Here is a 24,607-nt window from a genome sequence, read left to right as displayed (position 1 = left end):
ATCACTCCATCAACCCGAGAGGTCGTGAAGCTCCATTCCTCTCCTTTCAACGTTAGCCTAAGAGGTCCAATCACGCACGTGCGACCCGGATCCAGGTCCCCTATCACCCCCGCATACACTGCATCTTCGACCCGTTCAGGCACCAACCTACTAAACAAGTTCCTATTTACTGTTTATGACGTAAAAACTGATGTCGGGTTACTTTTTATGACAGGTGGGTCATAAATAGAAGTTGAGATGAATTTTCTACTATAGATAGTCTAAGAAGAGAGAGAAGAGAGAGAGACTGTAAAAATTATTTTTTTTATATATGTTAAAACTAGTTTTAATTTATAAATTAATTTAAATAAGTTTTTTTAATTAAAACTAGTTTTATTTTTATGAACTAATTTAAATTGATACATTGTATTGTACTATCGTAAACTGGTTTAAAATTAATTTTTTATGTAACAAAATAGTTTGATTTAGTTTTTAAACTATTTAAAATAGTTTAGTTTAGTTTCAGATTATGAGAAAACTGAACCTTAGTTATACCTGGGAAATGGGTGGACGACCGAATTCGAATCAACCTAGGCTGAGCCATAATTGAATTCGACACTAGCTGATCAATAAATAAGTTGACTTATTTCGCACATTTTTTATTATTTATCTTTTAATAAACCTAAATTATTAAGTTAAAAAAATCTTTTTTAGTTAATGTTCGAGTCAAAAGATTTTATGATACATTTATATATTTTTTCATACTTAATTAACTAAAGTCTGCAAAATTTAGTTAAGAAATTAATATTATACAACAATAAGACTATATATTGAAAAAGAAGACAATAGACTAATGACCGATTCACTTGAACCCGCTTAAAATGGTCCGTTTATAAACGAGTTGTATTTTTATTGATTAGACTCATCCATTTTTATGAGCAAATCGAGTCGACTCATTTTCATAGCTCTGCTTTTAACTAGGAAAAGAATATGCAGACCCAAAACAGAAAATTTGAGAAAAATAATATTATACCGAAAAATATACCCTTATTCATTTTCCAGTTTACAAGTAGGCTAATTAATCAGAATAACCCATTTAATACATGAAAAATTGCCAAATACAGATAAAGAAGGTAGAATATTACAATTTCATTGGTTATAAGATTTAAAGGTATCATCATATATCACTAGCCACTAGCCAGTGAGTTTCACTATGATATAAACATAGTAAGCAGTGCAATACAACACTTGACTAAATTATACCTTAACATCATCTTTTTTGGTCAAAACCAAATTATCCTCCAATCAAGTTGGGTAAGATTACTTGGGGTGCAAAACTTTCTCCTTTTGAGTTTTTGCATAGTCCAAGATTTCTGGTTAAGGTCATAGCATAAACTTTCTCCTTAGAAAAGATGTTTATCTTGCTGATGGGAGACAACCTTGTGACAAGTCAGGGGTTTCAATTTCAAGAAAACTTGTAAGTAATGTTTTCCTTGAAGATTGTGGTTTTGAGCTACCTGAAGATAAAGATGATAATTTTAGGTGATTTTCTGATGAACCTTTCTCAATCCTGGAGGCATCTTGTATGGCTAAAATCACTTCTTGCATTCTTGGTCTGGAGAAACCATGTTGCTCCACACATTGCATGGCAATTTCAGCAACCCTCCAAACCGACTCGGTCTTGACATTCCCAACCAGGGATGGATCCATGATGCTTACCACGTCGCCTTTTTGGATTAAGGATCTTGCCTGCAAAACAATTATTTTCAAAATGGTGAAAAAATTTTCTAGTTGGACTAGTTGCTATCTTTTTCTTTTGAGTGAACTTCCAATTTCGTCATTGGCCAAAAACATGGAAGATAAAGTCATCCCTGATGTTTTTTTTTTTTAAAAAAAGACAGCCCGGTGCACAAACATCCCGTATTAACACAGGATCCAAGAAAGGGCCACACCCAAAGGGTGTAATGTATGCAGCATGATCTGATAAATATATCCATGGCTGTTTTCATGGCTTGAAGTTGCTCCAAGGCTCCACATCTCGTCCCTCATGGTTTTAAAATTATAAAATTGTCCCCGGGCAATCAAAAAGGGTGATAATTTAGTCCTTCCTTACAAAATCCGTACATGTAAGTGATGAACTTGTCCAAGAAGGTAATAGTGAAGGACGAAGTCGTCACCTTCAAATCTTGGACTACTTTGTCTTCTGTATATTTTCTTATTCAGTTTTACTTCAGCTTTTGTTTGGAAACCATGGTGAGACTAAAGTACTAAAGAAAAATAATAAATCACACATACCCAATGAACTATATTCATTTCAGGACCATAATCTTCTGGTGATACCGGCTTTCTTCCAGATATCAATTCCAGCATAACAACTCCAAAACTATATACGTCACTCTTTTCGGTTAATTGTTGACTTGCATAGTACCTGTTCATTAAAAAAAAAAATCCGAACATATAGAAACTTAGTTTAACATATTACCCTAACAAAGATATCACTGATCATGCATGAGACTCATAGCTTACTCAGGATCCAGGTAGCCTACAGTTCCTCTTGCAACACTTGATATATGAGTCAAATCTTCTTCAGCTAACCTTGATAGTCCAAAATCTGACACTTTCGCTCTCATATTGATGTCGAGGAGAATATTGCTCGTCTTTACATCTCGGTGAATAATACTAGGATTGCATCCTGTGTGCAAGTATTCAAGGCCTACAGAAATAGAAAATTTCACTTTTGAATATTAATTTTGATAGTAAATTACTAAGTTTATCTATGGACCAAGAAATTGATTAATCAACCTTTCGCTGCATCTTCTGCAATCCGAAGCCGTGCTAACCAGTCTAATTGTTTCTGACTCGAACCTTCTGTCAAAACATCGAAATATACATCATCTCACAACTTCCATAAATAAAAATAAATGAATATGAGGGAGTGGAATTAGACCATGAAGGTGATCCCTTAATGTGCCATTGTGCATGTACTCGTAAACAAGAATATTCTGATATTCTTCTTCACAATATCCAATCAAAGGAACCAAGTTTCTGTGATGAATTCTTGAGAGGAGAGCTACCTGCATTTATGATATGCAATCAATGAGCTTAAAATTTAAGCTTTCTGTCATATTTTTCTAGTTTCTCTAACCGTAGTAAAATATTTGTATTGCAAAGTAGACTTTCTGCATTTTTAGAACTTAGCTGGAATTAAGATTTCATAGTTTCTATTTCTAATTCTAATATATTTGCATTTTCACAATTCCTATCTTTGCTTCTTAGATTAAGAGAAATACATGTGGGTTGAGTCAAAGCAAAAAACATTCAACAATGAACGAGAAAAATCCAACAATTTAGAGATCAATCATTCAATTTCAATCTATTAATTGGACAAATTGTTCATTGATTAAAAGTAAAATAATATCTGAATGACAAGATAAAGACATTCATAAAGAAAATTAGAAAAATGATAAAACAAAACAAAAGATAAAAAAGGGGTTCTAAACTAGGAACATGCTATGCTAATAAAAATTAGAGGAGCATACATTATCTTTTGATTGAAAGCAGGTAACAACTTATAATAGTAGATTCTTCAGAACTCATTGTATATTGGAATTCAAATATGAAATATGGAAATGCTACCTCAGTCACAAATTGTTGGTTCCCATGGCTGGATGGATCAGTCATAGTCTTAACCGCAATCTCCTTTCCATCTTTCATTCTCCCATAGTAGACAGATCCAAAGCTTCCTTTCCCGATTTTCCTCGAAAAGTTATTAGTAGCTTCTTTCAACTCCGAAAGTGAAATATAGTAAGCAGTACCCTCATCCATTAAAGTCCCACCCTTACCGAATGAGTATCCGGTCAATGGCTTTGTACTACCTCTGGAAATCCCTGCACCACACAATAACACTTAGATGGAAGAGCTTGAGTATTTACCAAGTACTAGATTTTGACTCATACGACAAACCTTTTTCATCACATTTCTGTTTAGACGCCTTTCTCCGTGCATTATGCATTAGCAGAAGACTTGTTAAGAATAATAGTAATAATATTACTAGTATTCCAATTGAAGCTCCTAGTATCAACTGAAAATGCTTCTTGTTCCCTCTATGTAGTTCAGGATTATTATCATAGCTGGAAGTGAAAATAAACATGGTCATTACTTCAATCTGCATACCGAATGTGAAAAGATACTCATCCTATTATGTTCATACTGAAGTTACTTTAAATTAGTCTCGGTGGCTGTTCGGCATCGGTAGTAAGTGGGATTAATGCTAGTAAAATCATCAAGTTGCTGAGCATACTCACTTGAAAATGATTTTTCCAGATAATAGTCCTGTTGGTATTTCTCCGCTAAATGAGTTATTCTGTATAAACCTGTCAAATATTCACAGACGATCCATAAAGATCTGACAGAGGTAACAATCTAAGAAGTATATACATCAAAATAGTGACCGTAAAGGGCTAAGTATGAAAATCTGTCAAGTTGTTCTAGAAGTAGAAATGATAAATTTTAAAGATTAACTGCTACTTACAGTACTTGCAAATTTGGCAAACTACCCAAGTAAGACGGTAATGGACCAGTCAATTTGTTGTTCTCTAAATGCCTGCATGTCATTAGTTGAAAATAAAATGAGAAAACAAGAAAAAAGGCACGGAGAAAAACTCAAAGAAGGGCCATTTACAAAATATTGATTCTTGGTTCCATCACAGAGCCCTCAAAAATATAAATAAATGAATGCTGTGTGTGAAACTGAACGTACACAATGTTTAGATTGATAAGATTGCTCATGTCAGGTAGTGTTCCTGTAAGCAAGTTACCATCTAACCACCTAAGGAAATGAGAACAATATTACAAAAGAAAAGTAAACCAAAGAAGAAAAATCAAATTACTCCCCCCCCCCCCCCCCCCCCCCCAAAAAAAAAAGGATGATTCAACTTACAACTCTGTCAATGCTTCCATGTTGTTGAGCTCTTGTGGAATTTCACCTTTCACATTCCTTCTTGACAGGTTTCTATTACAAAATTTTTAGAATTAGTAAAAATATTGCACTTTTTGAACTTTCAGTAAAGCAGTATACATTTAGAATGTAATATATTTTTTGAACATTTCAAATATCTTATAAGTGATTCTAACATCAGGCTTAAACTTTCGGAATCCAGCATTGTTTGTGTTTAATTTCACCATTCTTGAAGTTTCAGGTTAAATAAAAGATATGGAGATATTACATCTTTGTGATTCTTGGAGGGGTTGTTGCACTACAATTAACCGACTCCCAGGGTGTTGGAACACAGGGATCCCCATTATTTGGGTCAGTATCGGAAGACAAGTAGCGAAACACATTTATTACATTTACTGCAAAATGAAAGTATGTTTATGTAAGTTAAATGATTATATCAGTATGTACTTAGTCATATACTGATTCATATAATATGGTATACTACCCATGCTAATGTTATTTTCGCAAAATATATACTGATATTAAAAGCTTACCATCTTCTTTGTCAGTTTTGGAAGCGATTTCAACATATTTGCTTATTTCCATTGCATTTAGAAGAGGTCCTTGAGTAGAATCCCTGGTCTTAGCAAAGGAGAAGGAAAGAACAAAATCCAGACTCACATTCATATAACTTGGTTCATATAGAGTGTAGCTACCATTTGCATTCTCAGCTATGTTAACCACTGCATTGCTATAGTCAGGTATATAAGGTTGCTCCAATTTGAATTTTCGGGTCTCGTTCTTACCGAGATCTTGGATCTCCGCAAAATATGCGTAAGCTCTAGCGTTGGCAGGGAAGTCTTCAAGGTTCAATCTGTAGCTGAGTACCCGTTTTGTGCCTACAACCGCGGTTTGCATCACTTTAACAGGAGGGTATTCCCTTGTCTGTATATTTATGTTCTTTGTTGTGTTAATTCTAATTGTGCCTGGGGCCACCCCAACAAGAAAATTTTGTCTTTTAATGAGATCCGAATCCCAGATTCTATCATATGGATCATCTGGATACCTGATATATTAAGTACTTGTTAAAATAATCATAAATAAATCAAGATAAAGGTACCAAAAGGAAAAAAATATCCTTTTATCCATTTTCCCCTATCAAGCTTGCCATGCCGCATGCTGCAAGAAGTTTAGCTAAGGTCTCTGAGGTCAAGTTTTAGAAAGTTTCTAATCCTTGTGGTTAAAGCTGAGTAAACTACATCTCTCGAAAGATTAGTTTTCTAACAAAATAGTAACTGAGAGATTGATAATTATCCCGTGGTACCTTTTCAGGTTACGAAGCTTCACTTTAGTTTGAGTAAACCGTCGTTTTGGCCCTTGAAACATTAGTTTACTGACAAAAATAGTTCTCATCTTAGGTGGATTTGTCGAGCAGAATAAACCTTTTACTACAAGATCACTATCAATCTTAGAGCAACCATTTTGTGAACAAACTAATCTTTCAAGGATCAAAACAGTGGTTTACTTACCAAATGCTATACAACATATGCAAAATAGAGAATTTTGAAGCGGGGTTTAGCTTGCGAACCTGACAGCATGCTCACTAGTAGCACCAAAGTTAATCCTTGCAGCCACTTTCAAGAAGAAATCATCCTCGAAGTCCGTGGCATACATTGACACATTCAAGGGCCTAAGCTCCAGTGTGGATATGAATGGAGAGCCAGTGGTGGCACAACACATGCAAACATCAACAGAGTCCGAGGGTGCTCTGAAAATCATCTCCTTCACATAGACCCTTGATGCATCATAGACTGACACAGTGGCCCATTTTGTTGCATCCAAGAAGAGCAGAAATTGAGGGTATGTGTCTCCATCTCCCAAGTTCCCATACTGAAAACTTGCTCTGACAAGGTACCTGTTCGGTTCAAGCGATTAGCATACACCAAAATTGAGAAGCATACAAATTACCCCCTCGGTTCACAAATATAAGTCACTTTTGGGAAAAGTACACAGATTAAGCCTACTGGAGTAGATAATCACTGAAAAGGGGGTGTAATGGAAAAAGTATATTGAAACATCCTTATACTATTCAAACGAATTATATTGGTGAACAAAGTTTCATAAAATATAACCTATATTATCGGACAGAGAGAGTAACAGATTAAGTAAGAAAATAGGATTTAATTTTCATGCATCCTCAGTGCAAAGATGTTTTACACATGTATCCAACTACGTATTGTCATATTAACAAAAATAACTACTAGTCGCACCACTGCATGAGTGGACATTCAGAAGAATGAATGCGACTAAATGACTGTAGATGATAATTTACACTATCAATACATCAAAATTAAACTCACGGAACTACCATGGGCCAAATGTCACATATTGACCGAAAATCTTAAATTGATGTCTCATTTAATCGAAACTTAACAGATGCGTGCAACAATACCTTCTCCTCTCCTCAGTTTTCAGTGTGTAACAGTACTTTCTGCTGTCTATTGGAAAGTCCCTCCTTGTCTTGTACTGAAGAGGAATCATATTGCTGCCACCATTTGGGTTTTGAACTTCCACAGCTTTGCCATGTTTCATGATCTCAGAATCCGGAATCCATGGCAACCCTGTTGTTGAATCATTGTAGTAGCTTGTTCCACCACAGTCAATGCTCACAAATTCTGCATCCCCCAAATCACAATGATCTCACATAATTAGAGCCCCCTCATGATTTTGCTTTTAATTTTATTTTTATTTTTATTTTTATTTTCTTCATTCCATCACAAAAATAACACGATATTAAACAGAATAAACATATGCTTTCAACTTAGGGTTTTGAAATATAAATGGGACTAAACTTCACACTTCAAAACTCACAAACAAGCTCTCAGGATTTCTCATTTCTACGTTGATAAACTTACATAAGTTCAGGTATTTAGGCATGCATGGTGCTTTCTAATTTGCTTGAACTAAAACAGAATTGAAACTGAAATTGAAAACTAAGTTCATTGGTTTTTGTATAGTATTTCTATGACTACACAGTGAAGAAAAAAAAAAGAAAAGAAAAGAAGATATATACATACCTTGAAGTTGGCAAAGAGAATACGGTGGTAGTAGAAGAAGTGTAAAAAGAAAGAAGAGAGAAAATGAAGCCATTGAAGTAGGAAGAGGAAGCTAAAAGATTTTGCATCAAGAATTTTGGGTCATTGATGAAATTAACTGCTGCTTTGATGTGTTGATTGTGTTCAGCATCTTCAAGTCCCAACCGGCTCTTCCTTTTCTTTCCCACTTAACTTTCAAGTCTTTCACTCCCTTTAATTTTATTTATTTATATTTATTTATTTTTTGATATGTTTGTTTTGATTGTTCACTCACGTTTGTGTAGCTTTTTATTGACGTTGGAATCTTCTTTTTCTTTTGGGACAATGGACAAGATTTCAGACCCTCCTTTTTCTCTTTTCTTTTAAATGTGTTCATACATTTTATGGGATATACAAATTATTATTATTATTATTATTATTATTATTATTATTATTATTAGTAGTAGTAGTAGTAGCAGTAGTTAGAGGTGGTAATGGGACGGATTTTTGCTCTATCCAATCCCGTCTCACCCTACAATAACTCGCATAGAATCCGTCTTATTTCTATCCATGAGTAGTAAAAAGTTGAATCTTTATTCACTTGTACAAGTACCCATTTCTATAATTATTAAAATCTGATAAATAAAATTAAATTTTAAACTTTATATAAACATTAACATACATAACATAAAAAAGGTAAAAATTTAAATATAATACAATATTATTAATTATTTTACTAATTATATTATATATATATATATATATATATATATATATATATATATATATATATATTATATTATATATATACAGGGACGGATAGGGGTGGGTATTACCTAAACCCGACTCCTGCCCCACCCTGCCCAAGATCCCGTCCTGCAGAAAATTTGCATCGCATCGGAGCGAGTAATTACCTGCTCTGAACAGATAGAGGCAGAGTGAATACCTGTAGATTAGAATAGTATTACCATCTCTAGTAGTAATATTATTATTAAGTATGTTTGTATATTATTCATTTATTTGTTATGATATTGGACAATTTTGTTCTACAATTTTTTTTTATAAAGGGCGCCTAGCAATGTTCATAAAAATATTTAAATAATATTATTGTGTTGAAAAAATATAAAAAAACTAATTTTTAGTTAGCTAACATTAATCAATTTTAATATTTAGGTTTATAATTTAGAGTTTAGAGTTAAAAGTTCATTATTTAAAATTTAGAATTTAAGATAAAATAAATAATTAAAAAATTAGATTATGTATATTAATTGAAAAAAGATAATTATCTAATATTATTCTATTGTATTATAAAAAAACTAAGAGATATCTAAGATTGTGAGTAAATAAAAATACATATATCATTTTGAACTTTGTTAACTATTATTTTGTTATTAAAAACAATTCTATTGAAGTATTATAGATTTCATAATATCTTCAAAAACACTAAATACATTTAATAGTAAATTTCTTTTTAATATCTTCAATACATGTATTGACAATTTTAAATTGTTTATTATATGTTAAATAAAAAAAAATATTTTGGGAATCTTAATTGATACCATTGGTGTTAAAACCCTTGCAACTTTCTTTCTCTTTCACCCACTCTTGTTTAAAAAAAAAAAAAAAAAAGGAGTGACACACAAGTCACAATTAAGCTCAATGTATGAAAGTGATTGGCATTGAACACTTGAGCCCCACTCACTTGTGTTTTTACTTTTTACTATAAGAAGCTCCCAAAAACGAAGACTTACGGGGTATAATAAAACTTGATATTGCCTTATAGGACAACATAAACAGACATAACAGGCTGTACTAATTATATTTATCATTCTCTGTCACGTTATGCTTCTTTTTTCTTTGGTATTAAGTATTTAACAATAGTACTCTTATTATTTTTAATTTATTGTCATAAATAAATTGATGGGTCATATGCACTGAATAACTATGCTATGACTTGATTATAAATTAGGAACACCCTTAAATGTGCTAAAAGGGCATGCATGACCAAACCCAATAATAATAATAATAATAACGTTTCTGTTTTTGACAATGTTTATATACACATGATTTTTTATATTATATATTTATATGAATTTATAAAAAAAAAGTGATATTATTAAAATCAGAATGATAATATTTATTTTTTAATAATAATAATAATAATAATAATAATAATAATAATAATAATAATAATAATAATAATAATAATTAGAGGCCTACACATACAAGTCTTTTTGGCTTACAAGTCTTACGAGTCCAATAAAACACACGCATTACACTTAATTAACGCATTACACACTTTCACATTCAAGAGTAAATAAAACGCACATTATTCAACAACTTCCTATTTCCAACGCACGCTACTCACCATGCATTATGAACGACTCTTCTTCTTCTTTCTCCATGAAAACAATTTTCTTGTCAAATTTGAAGATAATGAAACTTCAGAAATACACCCAAACGATTACAGAAATACACCCAAAGGATTACAGAAATACACCCAAACGGTTACAGGAATTCACCCAAACGATTATAGAAATACACCCAAAAGATTACAGAAATACACCCAAAGAATTACAAAAATACACCCAAAGGATTTAAGAAATACACCCAAAATTCGTTGAAGTACACCTTATGCATATTTCAAAACTCTTTCTCTTTCTCCTCTTCATCTTCTGCTGCTTCTTCTTCTTCAAAAACGATTTCAGAGTTTGATGTAAAAAAAATAGAAATCGAGAATAACGAAGAAAGAAAACAGAGAGAAAAGCACGTAAATGAAGAAGAATAACAGAAAGAGGAAGAAGAACGTGCAGCAAGAAGAAGAAAAAGGAGAAAGAGAAGGCAAAAAACGAAAGAAAAGAAGAAGAAGAGGAAGAGGAAGAAGAACGTGCAGTAAGAAGAAGAAGGAGGAGAAAGAGAAGGTAAGAAACGAAAGAAGAGAAAGAAGAAGAAGAGGAAGAAAAAGAAGAAGAAGAACGTAGACCTTGTATCGCGTTTTTAGAGTTTATTCGTTAATTAACTTGTAAAGCATATAAACCCTAATGACTTGAAAGTTTTTCTCTAATAATAATATGTAATGTACTTTAATGTACTTGTTCCCACATTCGGATGTGGTGTGAGTGATTTTTATTTTTAACAATTTAGTTAAATTTAGTTACTTAAAGATTTAGACATCTAAAATTTTTGTTTTTATTTTTTTAATAATAATACTAATAGTAATAGTAATGTACTTTAATTATTGCTTTTTCAGAGCGCATAATCTTATCAAGGGTGCAACATTGCTTTGGACCATGTTGTCTTTATGCTTTTTAATTTTTGTTGAAGTTTGAAAAAGCATGCAATGCAGATATTGTAGAGAGGCTGTGGAAGAATGTGGTCCCTCCATCTAATCTCAATGCAATCAATTCAGTGGTCCAATTTTACACAGATTTTCTGCACTGTCTTATTCTTTCTTTATTTGCAACTTGAGTTTCTTATCATTTTTCCAGCTGCAGATTTTTTTTATTTCTTTCCTAATTTGAATCTGTATTTAATAGTCAGCTGGATTTTTTTTATATATTTTAAGTCAATTGGAATACAATTTTCTTTTTTATTTTTCAGGTTTGAAGTGTACCAAATTAAAGTAACCTATAGTGATAATCTATTAATCTAATAGTATAAGTTTAATAAAAATATTGATATAAATTATGTTAATATTTACATTATTATTTAATTATTTTGATGCACGATGCACAGCTCCTTTACCTACATGTCAACAAATTCAAGTAAGGAGAATATACCATCGTCATTGAGTTATGACTACTAAGTTATTTGCATGGCCAATATGATTCAACTATAGTTGACTGTGATATATGGACACTTAAATATCATACCATACAGAACATGGAGATAGTAAATTTAAAACTTTTATAAAATATGAGAACACGGTATATATATAAAATATAAAATATTTTTTAGATAAATTATAATAATATTTTGGGTTAATTTTATTGATATTAAAATATAAATTAATTTTTTAATTATTTTTAATATTTTTTTAATTATATAAAGTATTTAAAATATTTTTTGTTTTAAAAATTAATAATATATACTATTTTTAAATTTATTTTAAAAATACATATTAAAAATAAAAATGGACACATTAATATATGATAGTATTTAGATGTGTTTAACTGTTTAAGTATGTTCGAAAAAGAATTTTTTTATTTTTTATTAAAATATGATTATAATAATAGTAATAGTGTACTGGACGTCTCCGGTACGGGTTGTGAAATGGATTAGGATCTGCGGGTCGAAACGGTGGCATGATTGTCTGATCGGAGCAATGGGGGTTGGTACCTGCAAAAACACTTCGACACTCAAATCAAAATGGATCTAAAATGTATAAGGTGTGAGGAATGAGTGAGTACCTGAGGGGGTATGGAGTTCCCCTTTATATAGGTGATGGTAGTTATCTTATTTTTATTTGGCTAAGATAAGGGAGGTATTTGAATTTGAATGTTGGTTAGAGAGCCTAGTAGGCCGGTTTCGGGCCTTATAGAAGGAGGAAGCGGGTCGAACCCGGGTAGCCGGGTTCGAAGGCTGTTTTAGGTGTGAAATTCGTGGGCCAGATCTGTAACAGTTGCCTCCACAGTGGAAGAGCGAGTAAGGTCGGTCTTCGTCGCTGGAGGTCATTTGTCTGCCGCTTAGTGGCCTCATCGAGGTTTTCGGGTTGGTAGGAGGATGCCTGGTCCAGGGTGGTCGGTTTGGGAACCAAGTTCATGAGCAAGCAATCTTGGTACCGTGTCGGAGAGGCTTCTCGGTTTGGGCCCGTGCGGGTTTTCTGGTTACGCCGGATCGGGCTTTTTTTGGGCGTCTTATCATGTGCCCGTTGTTCTTCCCGAAGGGTGTTTTGCGTGTTTCAATGCGTCATAGTGGCATTAAATGCGAGGGGACGTTTCGGTCTTTTCGCATTTACCTTTTTCGAAAACGCTTCAGTAACTGCTTCATTTCTTTTTATTTCCCTCTCTTTGAGTTCACTTCTTTTCATTCTCCTTTGCTATCAACGAACCGTTTTTCCTTTTTCTCTTGGTATTTTTGGTTCTCTCTGCCATTTGCGCGCTGGTTCTGTGTCCTGCTTCGACTCGTTTTTAGTTGTATCAGGTTGGTGCTCTTTTCCTATGCCTTCATTATCTGTTTATTTTTTGCTTTGCTTGCATATGCTAGGACTGCGTTTTGCTCTATTTTTTAGTACTGGATTTCGGATAGGGGTAGTGGGTTTATTTTGGAGAGAATGAACACCACTGTTTGTAGGCGTAGTTTGTGATAGATATCCTTGTTTTTTCATTTTCTACACTGTTTTCCGCCGCGTGGTTTTGGTAGGTTGATGGTGGTGCTCCCTTCTGTCTTAGGTATGTCTCGGCGGAGGACTGAGGGTGTGGGTGCTCCGGTGGTTCCGGCAGGGGACGTCGCCTCTCTATATTACTGGGTAACTTCCGATGTTTGGGGGATACCGTCTCGGATGACGGAGGCGGATCTCTAGCGGCTCCGCGACCAGGGGGCTGTTTGCGGGGGTGATGACGCCGAGCGTCAGTATGAGCTCGCTCTCCCCGGGGTCGACGAGAGGGTTTGCTATCTAAACCTCGATTCGTCGACCGTCCCGAATTGAATGTAGGTGTATGAGTCTATGTTTACACGACTTGGCGTGCGGCTTCTATTTTTGCCTTTTGTTCATTAGTTGTTGAGTCAGTGTTCCGTGGCCCCGTCTCAGTTGCATCTGAATAGCTAGGCAGCCATTCGCTCCTTCGAGCTTGTGTGCGAGTATCTGGAGCTTTCGATTTCGGTTAATGTCTTCCTCTTCCTCTTCCTGTTCACCCTGCCGACCAAAGAGGGAAAGCACAAGAAGGGGTATATGTCGTTTAGGGCCCAGCTTAACCGGTGTATTTTCAGTCTATACGATGATTCTTTTCACGGGTTTAAAAGGGAGCATTTTAAGGTGCGTCATGCCAGGGGGCATCATCCCTTTTGGTTAACTTTGAAGGGGGAGCGTCGGCTTTCGACATACTGGAACTTTGGTGCCGGGTCGTCGTATCTGACACGGGTTACCCGTGAGCGGTTGTCCCCGGAGGATAAGGATATTGCCGGTGTCCTTTGATATATTTTTGGAGAGCGCCCTTTGAATCCTCGAGATGTCATGGTAGATCTGACGGCATGTCGGGATTTTATCGGTGTGTGTTTGTCTTTCTTTTGTCTTATCATATCTTCCTGATTTTAGGACTTATGTATTTTTTCCTTATTTTGTTCTTTCAATTGAGATGGCTGGTGGCTTGAGTACTTTGGCGAGGTTGAAGGCCACTATGAATCGAGAGATGGCTTCGGATGATGCTTCTCCTTCCACTCTTTCAACCCGTCCTGCCGTAGATTCAAGGACCGTCTCTCAGGAGCCAACCTCGACTAGAGGTGGGGGTTGCGGGTAGTGATGAGGACGTGGTCGTGGTTTCGGCTGCCGACGCCTCTCGAAAGCGGAAAAGGCTGAAGGAGGCTAGTAGCGAGAACTTGGAGGAGGAGGGTATGGTACCCTCCGTGATGGACCGAAGTTTCGATGCCTCGGCCTTCATTGATTAGCATCTCATGCCCGGTACCGAGGAGATTTTTCATGACTGTGACGTCGCTTTTCAGGCTAAGTCGGTGTATCGGGCCCTTCTCTATTCTCCCGTGATAGTTCGGAAGGCCGAGCCTGTGATGGCTCAGGTGGGTCTCCTAGACAAGAAACTTCGTCATTCCCAGGCTGAGGTGGGCAAGATGAAGGATCAGCTGGAGGTGGCAAAGACGGCTAGGTTGAAGGCTGTCAAGGAAGTCGAGGATGCCGGGGCCGAGCTACTCCGTCTATCCGAGGTCGAGACTTCGCTTTGTCCCAGCTCGTGGGTGAGCGAAGACGGACTTCGGATGCTGAGTCTTGTGCTGTCGTTCTTCTTGCCGAGGTGGGTACCCTGAAAGCCGAGGCAAATGCTTTGAAGGCCGAGGTGGCGGGGTTGAAGCGCGAGAAGGGGGAGTTGCTGACGGATGTGAAGAATGCGGTATCTGCTATCGAGGAGACGATGTAGGCCCAGACTTTGGTTCTTACGCCGGATGTGGATATGTCCGTGATGGGGGCATCTAAGACCGTTTGGGATGGCCAGATCGTCGATATAGAGTAGAGTACTTGTAATAATTTTTAGCTTTCGTAGACTTTTTGTGGTTGGTCGTGTGGTCGTGTTTGCGGGTTTCCTTTCTAAGACTTGTGCGTGTTTTGTGTTTTGGCCGTTTGGCCGCGTTTGTGACTTAGGCGTTGAGCCTGTATTACTTTTTAAGTTGTTTTCATGGCTTTATTACCGATCAGGCCGTTTAGGCCGTTGCTTTGACTTTTTGATGTTTGGGTCACTTGGACCATTTGTTTTAAGATCTTATGGCGGACCGTTCGTTGCAAACCTTCGTTGGATCGCTTTTAGTTAGGTTTTTGTGGATATCCGTATTCGTTTTGGCCTCGAAGGTGATCGGTCCCCGATGGTAGCCTTGTGCTTTGTGCCGTTTGGGAAGGGCAAAAAATGAAAGAAAAAAAGGGGTTAAATAATAGAATGAAATTTTTATTAAGATATTTGGTCCTCATTAAAACCCTCCGAGGTGGGTGAGAAAGAGTACCCGGAAAAGATAACAAATAAGGAATATAAATAAATAAGGAAATTTTTCTTAAGATGCGGGATCTTTCGTGCTGGCCGTTACCTAAGTATAGTATCGCCGCAGGTTGGCGGTATTCCAGTTTCTCGGTACTTTATCTCCGTTAAGTCATTCAAGTTTATAGGCTCCTTTCCCGATGACTGCTTTTATTCGATATGGACCTTTTCAGTTGGGAGCGAGCTTCCCTTCTCTTGGGGTAGGGGGACCGATGTTGTTTCATCATAAGATGAGGTCGTCCATTCCGAAGTCCCGTTGGATTAGGCCACGGTTGTACTTGTAACGACCCAATTTTCGGCATGTCCGGATCACTGCCAATCGTCAGAAGTTACTTCTCAGTAGCCCTATAATACTCTAGACTCGGTAATATTTACTACATATGAGCCTTTCTGGTGCACGAAATGCAATCCCACTCTTTGACAATTCGCACAACTAACCAGCAAGTGCACTGGGTCGTCCAAGTAATACCTTACGTGAGTAAGGGTCGATCCCACGGAGATTATTGGTTTGAAGCAAGCTATGTTTATTTTATTATTCTTAGTCAGGATATCAATTAAAATTATCAGTTGGAATTATTAGAAAAATAAAATAGCGTGAAATAAATAATTGTTACTTTAATAATGGAGAATATGTTGGAGTTTTGGAGATGCTTTGTCTTCTGAATTCCTGTAATGTAATATTCAACTCAATTCCAAAGTGCAAAGTTCCTTCCATGGCAAGCTGTATGCAGGGGGATCACCGTTGTCAATGGCTATCGTTCATCCTCTCAGTGAAAACGTTCCAAATGCTCTGTCACAGCACAGCTAATCATCTGTCGGTTCTCAATCAGGTTGGAATAGAATCCAGTGATTCTTTTGCGTCTGTCACTAACGCCCAGCCTTCAGGAGTTTGAAGCTCGTCACAGTCATTCAATCCTTGAATCCTACTCGGAATACCACAGACAAGGTGTAGACTTTCTGGATTCTCTTGAATGCCGCCATCAATCTAGCTTATACCACGAAGATTCTGATGAAGGAATCTAAGAGATACTCATTCAATCTAATGTAGAACGGAGGTGGTTGTCAGGCACACGTTCATAGGTGAGAATGATGATGAGTGTCACGGATCATCACCTTCTTCATAATTAAGCGCAAATGAACATCTTAGATAGGAACACACACGTTTGAATGGAGAGATAGAAACAATTGCATTAATTCATCGAGACGCTGCAGAGCTCCTCACCCCCAACAATGGAGTTTAGAGACTCATGCCATCAAAGTGTATAAAATTCAGATATGAAAATGTCATGAGGTACAAAATAAGTCTCTAAAAGTTGTTTAAATACTAAGCTAGTAACCTAGGTTTACAGAATGACTAAACTAAGATAATTGGTGCAGAAATCCACTTCTGGGGCCCGCTTGGTGTGTGCGGGGCTGAGACTTAAGCCTCTCACGTGTTTGGGCTGTTTCTGGAGTTGAACGCCAGGTTGTAACGTGTTTTGGGCGTTGAACTCCAACTTGTAACCTGTTTCTGGCGCTGGACGCTAGACTGCAACATGAAACTGGCGTTGAACGCCAGTTTACGTCGTTTATCTTCGCGCAAAGTATGGACTATTATATATTGCCCTGGATGTCTACTTTCCAACCCAATTGAGAGCGCGTCAATTGGACTTCTGTAGCTCCAAAAAATCCATTCCGAGTGCAGGGAGGTCAGGATCCAACAGTATCAGCAGTCCTTTTTCAGCCTAACTCAGATTTTTGCTCAGCTCCCTCAATTTCAGCCAGAAAATACCTGAAATCACAGAAAAATACACAAACTCATAGTAAAGTCCAGAAATATGATTTTTGCCTAAAAACTAATAATATTCTACTAAAAACTAATTAAAACATACTAAAATCTACATGAAATTACCCCCAAAAAGCGTATAAAATATCCGCTCATCACAACACCAAACTTAAACTGTTGCTTGTCCCTAAGCAACTAGATGAACAAAATAGGATAAAAAGAATTTAAGGAGCAATAAGATCTCCGAGTTTTAAGTGAAGCTCAGATTCTAATTTAGATGAGCGGGGCTAGTAGCTTTTTGTTTCTGAACAGTTTTGACATCTCACTTTATCCTTTGAAATTCAGAATGATTGGCATCCATAGGAACTCAGAATTCAGATAGTATTATTGATTCTCCTAGTGTAGTATGTTGATTCTTGAACACAGTTACTTTATGAGTCTTGGCCGTGGCCCTAAGCACTTTGTTTTTCAGTATTACCACCGGATACATAAATGCCACAGACACATAAATGGGTGAACCTTTTCAGATTGTGACTTAGCTTTGCTAAAGTCCCCAATTGGAGGTGTCCAGAGCTCTTAAGCACACTCTTTTGCTTTGGATCACGATTTTAACCACTCAGTCTCAAGTTCTTCACTTGGACCTACATGCCACAAGCACATGGTTAGCGACAGCTTGATTTAGCCGCTTAGGCCTGGATTTATTTTCTTGGGCCCTCCTATCCATTGATGCTCAAAGCCTTGGATCCTTTTTACCCCAGCCTTTTGGTTTTAAGGGCTATTGGCTTTTTTTGCTTGCTTTTTTTTTTCGCACAGGCTTTTGCTTTTTCACTGCTTTTTCTTTCTTCAAGAATCAATTTTTTTTTTATTTTTCAGATCATCAATAACATTTCTCTTTTTCATCATTCTTTCAAGAGCCAACAATTTTAACATTCGTAAACAACAAGATCAAAAATATGCACTGTTCAATCATTCATTCAGAAGACAAAAAGTATTGCCACCACATATAAATAATTAGAATTTTCCTTATTAAGAACTCGAAAAAAAAATATTGCCTCTTTATTCTAAAAATATACTATTTTATTTATGTTTGATGATGATGAGAAAAATAAATTATAACTTAATTGGAATTAAAATCAAAGTAGAGATACTAATTACTACTACTAATATATAACTTCTAAGGTAAATTCCTAATAAGAACAGTTATCACAGAGTTAAGGCAAAGATTAGAACTCAACGACCTTTGTTTTGGGAAGTGGATGTTCCTCTAGTCTGTGGGGTGCTTGGTCCTTCAAGAGATAATTTTTGACACTTTAGTTCCTTCAAGTCACATCCTTGCTCTTCCTGTTCCTTTAGGTGCCATGATCTTGATGAGTTTTAGCTCAGTGATCATGGCGAATCACACCAAACTTAGAGGTTTGCTTGTCCTCAAGCAAAATAAAGGAAAGGAGAGGAATAGTAGGAGAGGCAAATTCGAAATTCAAAAGATATGATGAGTTTAAAAAGATATGAGAAGAAATTAAAAAAAATCAAGAAATATGTTTAGGATTGGAAAAAGATTTGTCTTTATAGATTAAGATACATTTAGTACTTTTGAAAAAGGGATTTTTGAAATTAGGGTTTTTAGAAATTATGATTAAAATTTTTGGCATTGAAGGATGATATTTTGAAACATGTTTATGCAAGAAATCATAAATGGAAACATAAAAATTAGAAGATTTGTGAAGAAAAACGAATTTTACCTTCTCCTGGGCGTTCAACGCCCAGCTGTTGCTTCTTTCTGGCGTTGAACGCCAGGAAGTCCTTTGTCACTGGGCGTTTTTCTGAACACCCAGGACGCTGTCAATCTGGCGTTAAACGCTCAGAAGGTGCTTCTTTCTGGCGTTCAACGCCCAGAAGATGCTCCTTTCTGGAGTTTAACGCCCAGATGGCTACCCTTACTGGCGTTGAACGCCCAGTGGGTGTTTCTTTTGGGCGTTCAACGCCCAAAATGTTTCTTACTGGCTTTTTCACGCCAGTGAGCTTCCTAATTCCCTTGTAACTTTGTGAATTCAAGCAATTTGCTATTTTACCTTGAAGATACTTGACATATACCTGTAAAAATCAATTAATAAACAAATAAACTTTGTAAATAGCTGGGTTGCCTCCCAGCTAGTGCTTCTTTATTGTCATTAGCTGGACTATTACTGAGCTTTTAATCAAGCCTCAGTTTTGAGCATTCTTGCTCAAAATTGCCTTCAAGATAATGTTTGACTCTCTGTCCATTAACAATGAACTTTTTATTAGAATCATTATCCTGAAGCTCTACGTATCCATATGGTGACACGCTTGTGATCACATATGGACCTCTCCACCGGGACTTCAATTTTCCGGGGAATAATCTGAGCCTAGAATTAAATAGCAGAACTTTCTGCCCTGGCTCAAAGACTCTGGATGACAATTTCTTATTATGCCATCTTTTTGCTTTCTCTTTGTATATTTTTGCATTCTCGAAAGTATTGAGTCTAAATTCCTCTAGCTCATTTTCTCCAGCTAACTTGGCATCAAGGTTCAGGAATCTGGTTGCCCAGTAGGCTTTATGTTCCAGTTCCACTGGCAAGTGACATGCCTTTCCATACACAAGCTGGTATGGAGAGGTCCCTATAGGGGTCTTGAATGCTGTTCTGTATGCCCACAGAGCATCATCCAAACTTCTTGCCCAATCCCTTCTACGGTTAATTACAGTCCGTTCCAGGATTCTTTTGAGTTCTCTATTTGAGACTTCAGCCTGCCCATTAGTCTGTGGGTGATATGGAATGGCCACCCTGTGGCTAACTCCATAACGAACCAAAGCAGAATAGAGCTGTTTATTGCAGAAATGAGTGCCCCCATCACTGATTAGTACTCTAGGGGTGCCAAATCTGCTGAAGATGTGTTTCTGAAGGAATTTTAACACTGTCTTAGTGTCATTAGTGGGTGTAGCAATAGCTTCTACCCATTTGGATACATAATCCACCGCCACCAGAATATAAGTGTTTGAGTATGATGGTGGGAAAGGTCCCATGAAGTCAATACCCCATACATCAAACAACTCAATCTCCAAGATCCCTTGTTGAGGCATGGCATAACTATGATGCAGATTGCCAGATCTTTGGTAACTGTCGCAATTAAGCACAAACACTCGGGAATCTTTATAGAGAGTAGGCCAGTAAAAGCCACATTGGAGGACTCTTGTGGCTGTTCGCTCACTTCCAAAATGTCCTCCATACTGTGATCCATGGCAGTGCCATAGGATCCTCTGCGCTTCTTCTTTAGGCACACATCTACGGATTACTCCGTCTACACATCTCTTGAAGAGATATGGTTCATCCCAAAGATAGTACTTTGTATCCGTGATCAACTTCTTTGATTGCTGCCTACTGTACTCTTTGGGTATGAACCTTACTGCCTTGTAGTTTGCAATGTCTGCAAACCATGGCACTTCCTGGATGGCAAAGAGTTGCTCATCCGGAAAGGTTTCAGAGATCTTAGTAAGAGGGAGGGACGCCCCTTCTACTGGTTCTATTCGGGACAGGTGATCTGCTACTTAGTTTTCTGTCCTTTTTCTGTCTCTTATTTCTATATCAAACTCTTGCAGAAGCAACACCCATCTGATAAGTCTGGGTTTTGAATCCTGCTTTGTGAGTAGATATTTAAGAGCAGCATGATCAGTGTACACAATCACTTTTGATCCTACTAAATAGGATCTAAACTTGTCAATAGCGTAAACCACTGCAAGCAGCTCTTTTTCTGTGGTTGTGTAATTCTTCTGTGCGTCATTTAAAACACGACTGGCATAGTAAATGACGTGCAGAAGCTTGTCATGTCTCTGTCCCAATACTGCACCAATGGCATGGTCACTGGCATCACACATTAGTTCAAATGGCAATGTCCAGTTTGGTGCAGAGATGATTGGTGCTGAGACCAATTTAGCTTTCAGAGTTTCAAATACCTGCAGACACTCCTTATCAAAGAAAAATGGCGTGTCAGCAGCTAGCAGGTTGCTCAGAGGTTTGGCAATTTTTGAAAAATCCTTTATAAACCTTCTATAGAATCCTGCATGCCCCAGAAAGCTTCTGATTGCCTTAACATTGGCAGATGGTGGTAATTTTTCAATTACCTCTACCTTAGCTTGATCCACCTCTATTCCCTTGTTCAAAATTCTGTGCCCAAGGACAATTCCTTCAGTCACCATAAAGTGATATTTCTCCCAGTTTAAAACCAGGTTAGTCTCTTGGCATCTCTTTAGAACAAGTGCTAGATGGTTAAGACAGGAGCTGAATGAGTCTCCAAATACTGAAAAGTCATCCATGAAGACTTCCAGAAATTTTTCCACCATATCAGAGAAAATTGAGAGCATGCACCTCTGAAAGGTTGCAGGTGCATTGCACAGGCCAAATGGCATCCTTCTGTATGCAAATACTCCAGATGGACATGTGAATGCCGTTTTCTCTTGATCCTGGGGATCTACTGTAGGGATGGCAGCAGAACCCGTACCCGTGGGTACCCGCCCCGCCCCTACCCGGTCGGGGGCGGGTTTGAACCCGACCCGGAGCGGGGCGGGTCTGAACCGTGGCGGGTTGATGAGCGGGGCGGGGCGGGGTCGGGTTCAGGCTAAACCCGCCCCTACCCGCCCCGGAGTATATATATACCTTTTATGATTAGGGTTTGTTTGGAAACAGTTCTCACCGTCACTCTCACTCACTCAGTTAGCCAGTTAGGGTTAGGAACCCCTTTGCCCTTCAGCTTCTTCTCACCGTCACTCTCACTCACTTCCTCTCCTCTGTTCGACTGTTCCTCAGCTCTTCTCCAAGAGACCAAGACCATAGTGAGTCCTCTCATCACTCATTCACTCTCAGTTTCTCAGTTTCTCTTCACTTCACCCTCAGTTTCTCTTCACTTCCTGTTTCCCCCAAAAAAAACCCTAGCCTCCTCCACCGCCGCCGCCTTCCGTCGCGTCCAAAAGCTTCGTCTGTTCGTCGTGCTCCAGCCCCTCTCCTCGTTCCCCTGTTCCTCGTCCGTTCTTCTCGGCTCTCGCTGCTCAGTCGTGCTTTGCCCGTCGTCTCTCGTGGAGCTCGTCGCCGTCGTCCGCCGTGCTCGTCGCCGTCGTCCGTCTTGCTCGTCCCCATCGTCCGTCGTGCTCGTCCCTCGAAGGTAATGGCTTCTCGTCCGTCGCCTTCGTCGAAGCTTCTTCGTTTTTTTTTCATTTTTTTCAGAAATCATATTGAAATCCTGATTCCTGAATGATTAGCTTTAGATCTACACACTGCTGTAGTTCTTCGTTTTTTTTTTAATTTTTTGTTCAGAAATCATATTAACAATCCTCAATGCTCACTGCTCACTGGTCAGTGGTCACTCCTCATTCCTCAATGTTCAGAAATCATGTTTTGTTCTTCGTTTTTAATTTTAATTGGCTACTCTGATTTTGTTTTGTTTAGAAAACATTTTTTTGTGCTCAATGCTCATGCTCTTAAGTAGGTCAGGGGTCTTTTGCATCACAGTTTCATTCAACATCTTCACCTTTTAATTGTCAAACTGGTTCCATTTTATAATTATGGTAATTAGTGAAAAGTGGAACCTGTTGTTTATACAGGCTTTGGAGCTGATTCAGCCATTCAGAAGCTTCAAAAGCATTACCCTGTAAAACGATGTCCGTTAAGAATCTGAGTTGCTGCTCCTGAGGAGGAAGTGCCTACCCTTTTAGAAAAGTTGAATGAGTGGAAGTCTACCATTATTTCTAAAGAAGGATCTTCTGGTCAGCTATCTGTTGCAAGTTTTTATTTATCCTTCAGTTCTTACAAACAAGTTTGGTATGTGTTTCAATTCCTCTATCAATTTTGTACCATTTGTTTTTATGCTTGGTTAGTCTTGGCAAAGTATATCTTGAAACAAAACCTATGTTTGGATAAGATTGTTATGATGGTATGTGATGAATGGAATGGCATTGAATAAAGTTTCCATCTAACTGTCAGATATGTTGAGAGATTGGAAAGCTGTGTCTTATAGTTTTCTTCCCCTTTGCTGTGAGCTTGGCCATCGGCTTAGGGACCATATCTATGTCCTAATTAGCATTTAATTTTTGCCAATTTATGGTATGTATGGGTTACCATCAACAATTATTATTAATAACTAACTAAATTAAATTAAAATACAAAGCAGAAACTATATTTGACCCTTGAGCTACTAACTTGTTAGTTAAAATGCTTAGTCTATTAAATGGATTCTATATATGTATATACATTCTCAATCATGTAACTACTAGTTTGTTTAATTGTGAAATGTTTCCTTTATAGGAAGCATAATATGACTCCAACTCTTACTATCAAAACCAATGTTACAATTTTTTTAAGGAAACACTTGTTTTTGTTTTTGGTGGAAGAACAATCAAATGAAATTTAAAGTTTTGGCAAAAATCGCCAAGGATATATATGCCATTCCGGTATCCACTGTTGCTTCTGAATCTGCTTTTAGTACAAGTGGTCGTGTGATTTCTCCTCATCGCGAAAAGCTCAAAGAAAGCATAATTGAAGCTTTAATGTGTGGCCAAAGTTGGCTGTGGGCAGCTTTAGGGAATAAAGGTGACATATTACTTAATATTCATTTATGTTAATTTTTTACATTATAGTAATTATTTTATTAATTGCTATCTCTTTTGATTTTTAGGTTTAAATCTTGATCTTCAAACCTTTAATGATGATGAAGATGTGGAAAGTGATCAAGAATAAGGATTGAAGACTTTTTAATATTTTAACGATGTAATTTCTTTATGTTTGTATTTTAATTAAGTTATTTGACATTGTATGGACCTTTTTAAATTTCAAGTTATTTGATATTATATGAATCTTATGTTTGTATTTTAATTTAATTATAAATTTTAAGTTTGTATCTTAATTTATAAATAAATGTGTAAAAAATAAAATGTCATTTAATTTTTTATAGGGGCGGGTAGGGGCGGGGCGGGTACCCGTGGGGGCGGGTTAGGGTACAGGCGCCTACTACCCGCGGGTAGGGCGGGGCGGGTAGTAGTGGAATGCAAGGAGGGCGGGGCGGGTGCGGGTAGGGCTAAAACCCGCCCCACTGCCACCCCTAATCTACTGCAATTTGATTATAACCTGAATATCTATCCAGGAAGCAGTAGTATTCATGACTT

General features: G+C 37.1%; 1 protein-coding gene across 3 annotated transcripts; it reads right to left on the bottom strand.

Annotated features, from left to right (window-relative positions):
• Positions 1 to 997: 997 nt before the first annotated feature.
• On the bottom strand, positions 998 to 8,239 carry LOC130955878 (probable LRR receptor-like serine/threonine-protein kinase At1g67720). 3 transcript variants are annotated; one of them, XM_057882867.1, is made up of 16 exons: positions 7,993 to 8,239; positions 7,368 to 7,590; positions 6,504 to 6,830; positions 5,470 to 5,981; positions 5,205 to 5,331; positions 4,919 to 4,990; positions 4,739 to 4,807; positions 4,511 to 4,582; positions 4,284 to 4,352; positions 3,943 to 4,109; positions 3,616 to 3,866; positions 2,927 to 3,053; positions 2,782 to 2,847; positions 2,506 to 2,692; positions 2,275 to 2,407; positions 998 to 1,728 (listed from the first exon to the last, which is right to left on the bottom strand). In XM_057882867.1, exons 1-16 carry the CDS (start codon positions 8,063 to 8,065, stop codon positions 1,396 to 1,398), a joined length of 2,808 nt encoding a protein of 935 aa, XP_057738850.1. In that variant the 5' UTR covers positions 8,066 to 8,239; the 3' UTR covers positions 998 to 1,395. The 3 variants fall into 3 exon arrangements, with proteins under 3 accessions (XP_057738850.1, XP_057738851.1, XP_057738852.1); XM_057882868.1 differs by having other exon boundaries at positions 2,782 to 2,844; XM_057882869.1 differs by lacking the exon at positions 4,739 to 4,807.
• Positions 8,240 to 24,607: the final 16,368 nt, after the last annotated feature.

The sequence above is a fragment of the Arachis stenosperma genome, chromosome 10 (assembly GCF_014773155.1).
Source record: "Arachis stenosperma cultivar V10309 chromosome 10, arast.V10309.gnm1.PFL2, whole genome shotgun sequence".
Classification (NCBI taxonomy): domain Eukaryota; kingdom Viridiplantae; phylum Streptophyta; class Magnoliopsida; order Fabales; family Fabaceae; genus Arachis; species Arachis stenosperma.
The sequence above is the reverse complement of the archived record's forward strand: the minus strand, read 5'-3'. Positions and strand labels throughout refer to the sequence as shown.

Excerpts from the sequence above, each read along its gene's own strand:
- LOC130955878 (XM_057882867.1), bottom strand. The coding sequence starts at position 8,065 with ATGGCTTCATTTTCTCTCTTCTTTCTTTTTACACTTCTTCTACTACCA. Across the intron at positions 6,831-7,367 it reads AAAACTGAGGAGAGGAGAAG|GTACCTTGTCAGAGCAAGTT; the intron begins GTATTGTTGCAC and ends TGAACCGAACAG. Across the intron at positions 3,054-3,615 it reads ACCAACAATTTGTGACTGAG|GTAGCTCTCCTCTCAAGAAT; the intron begins GTAGCATTTCCA and ends TCATAAATGCAG.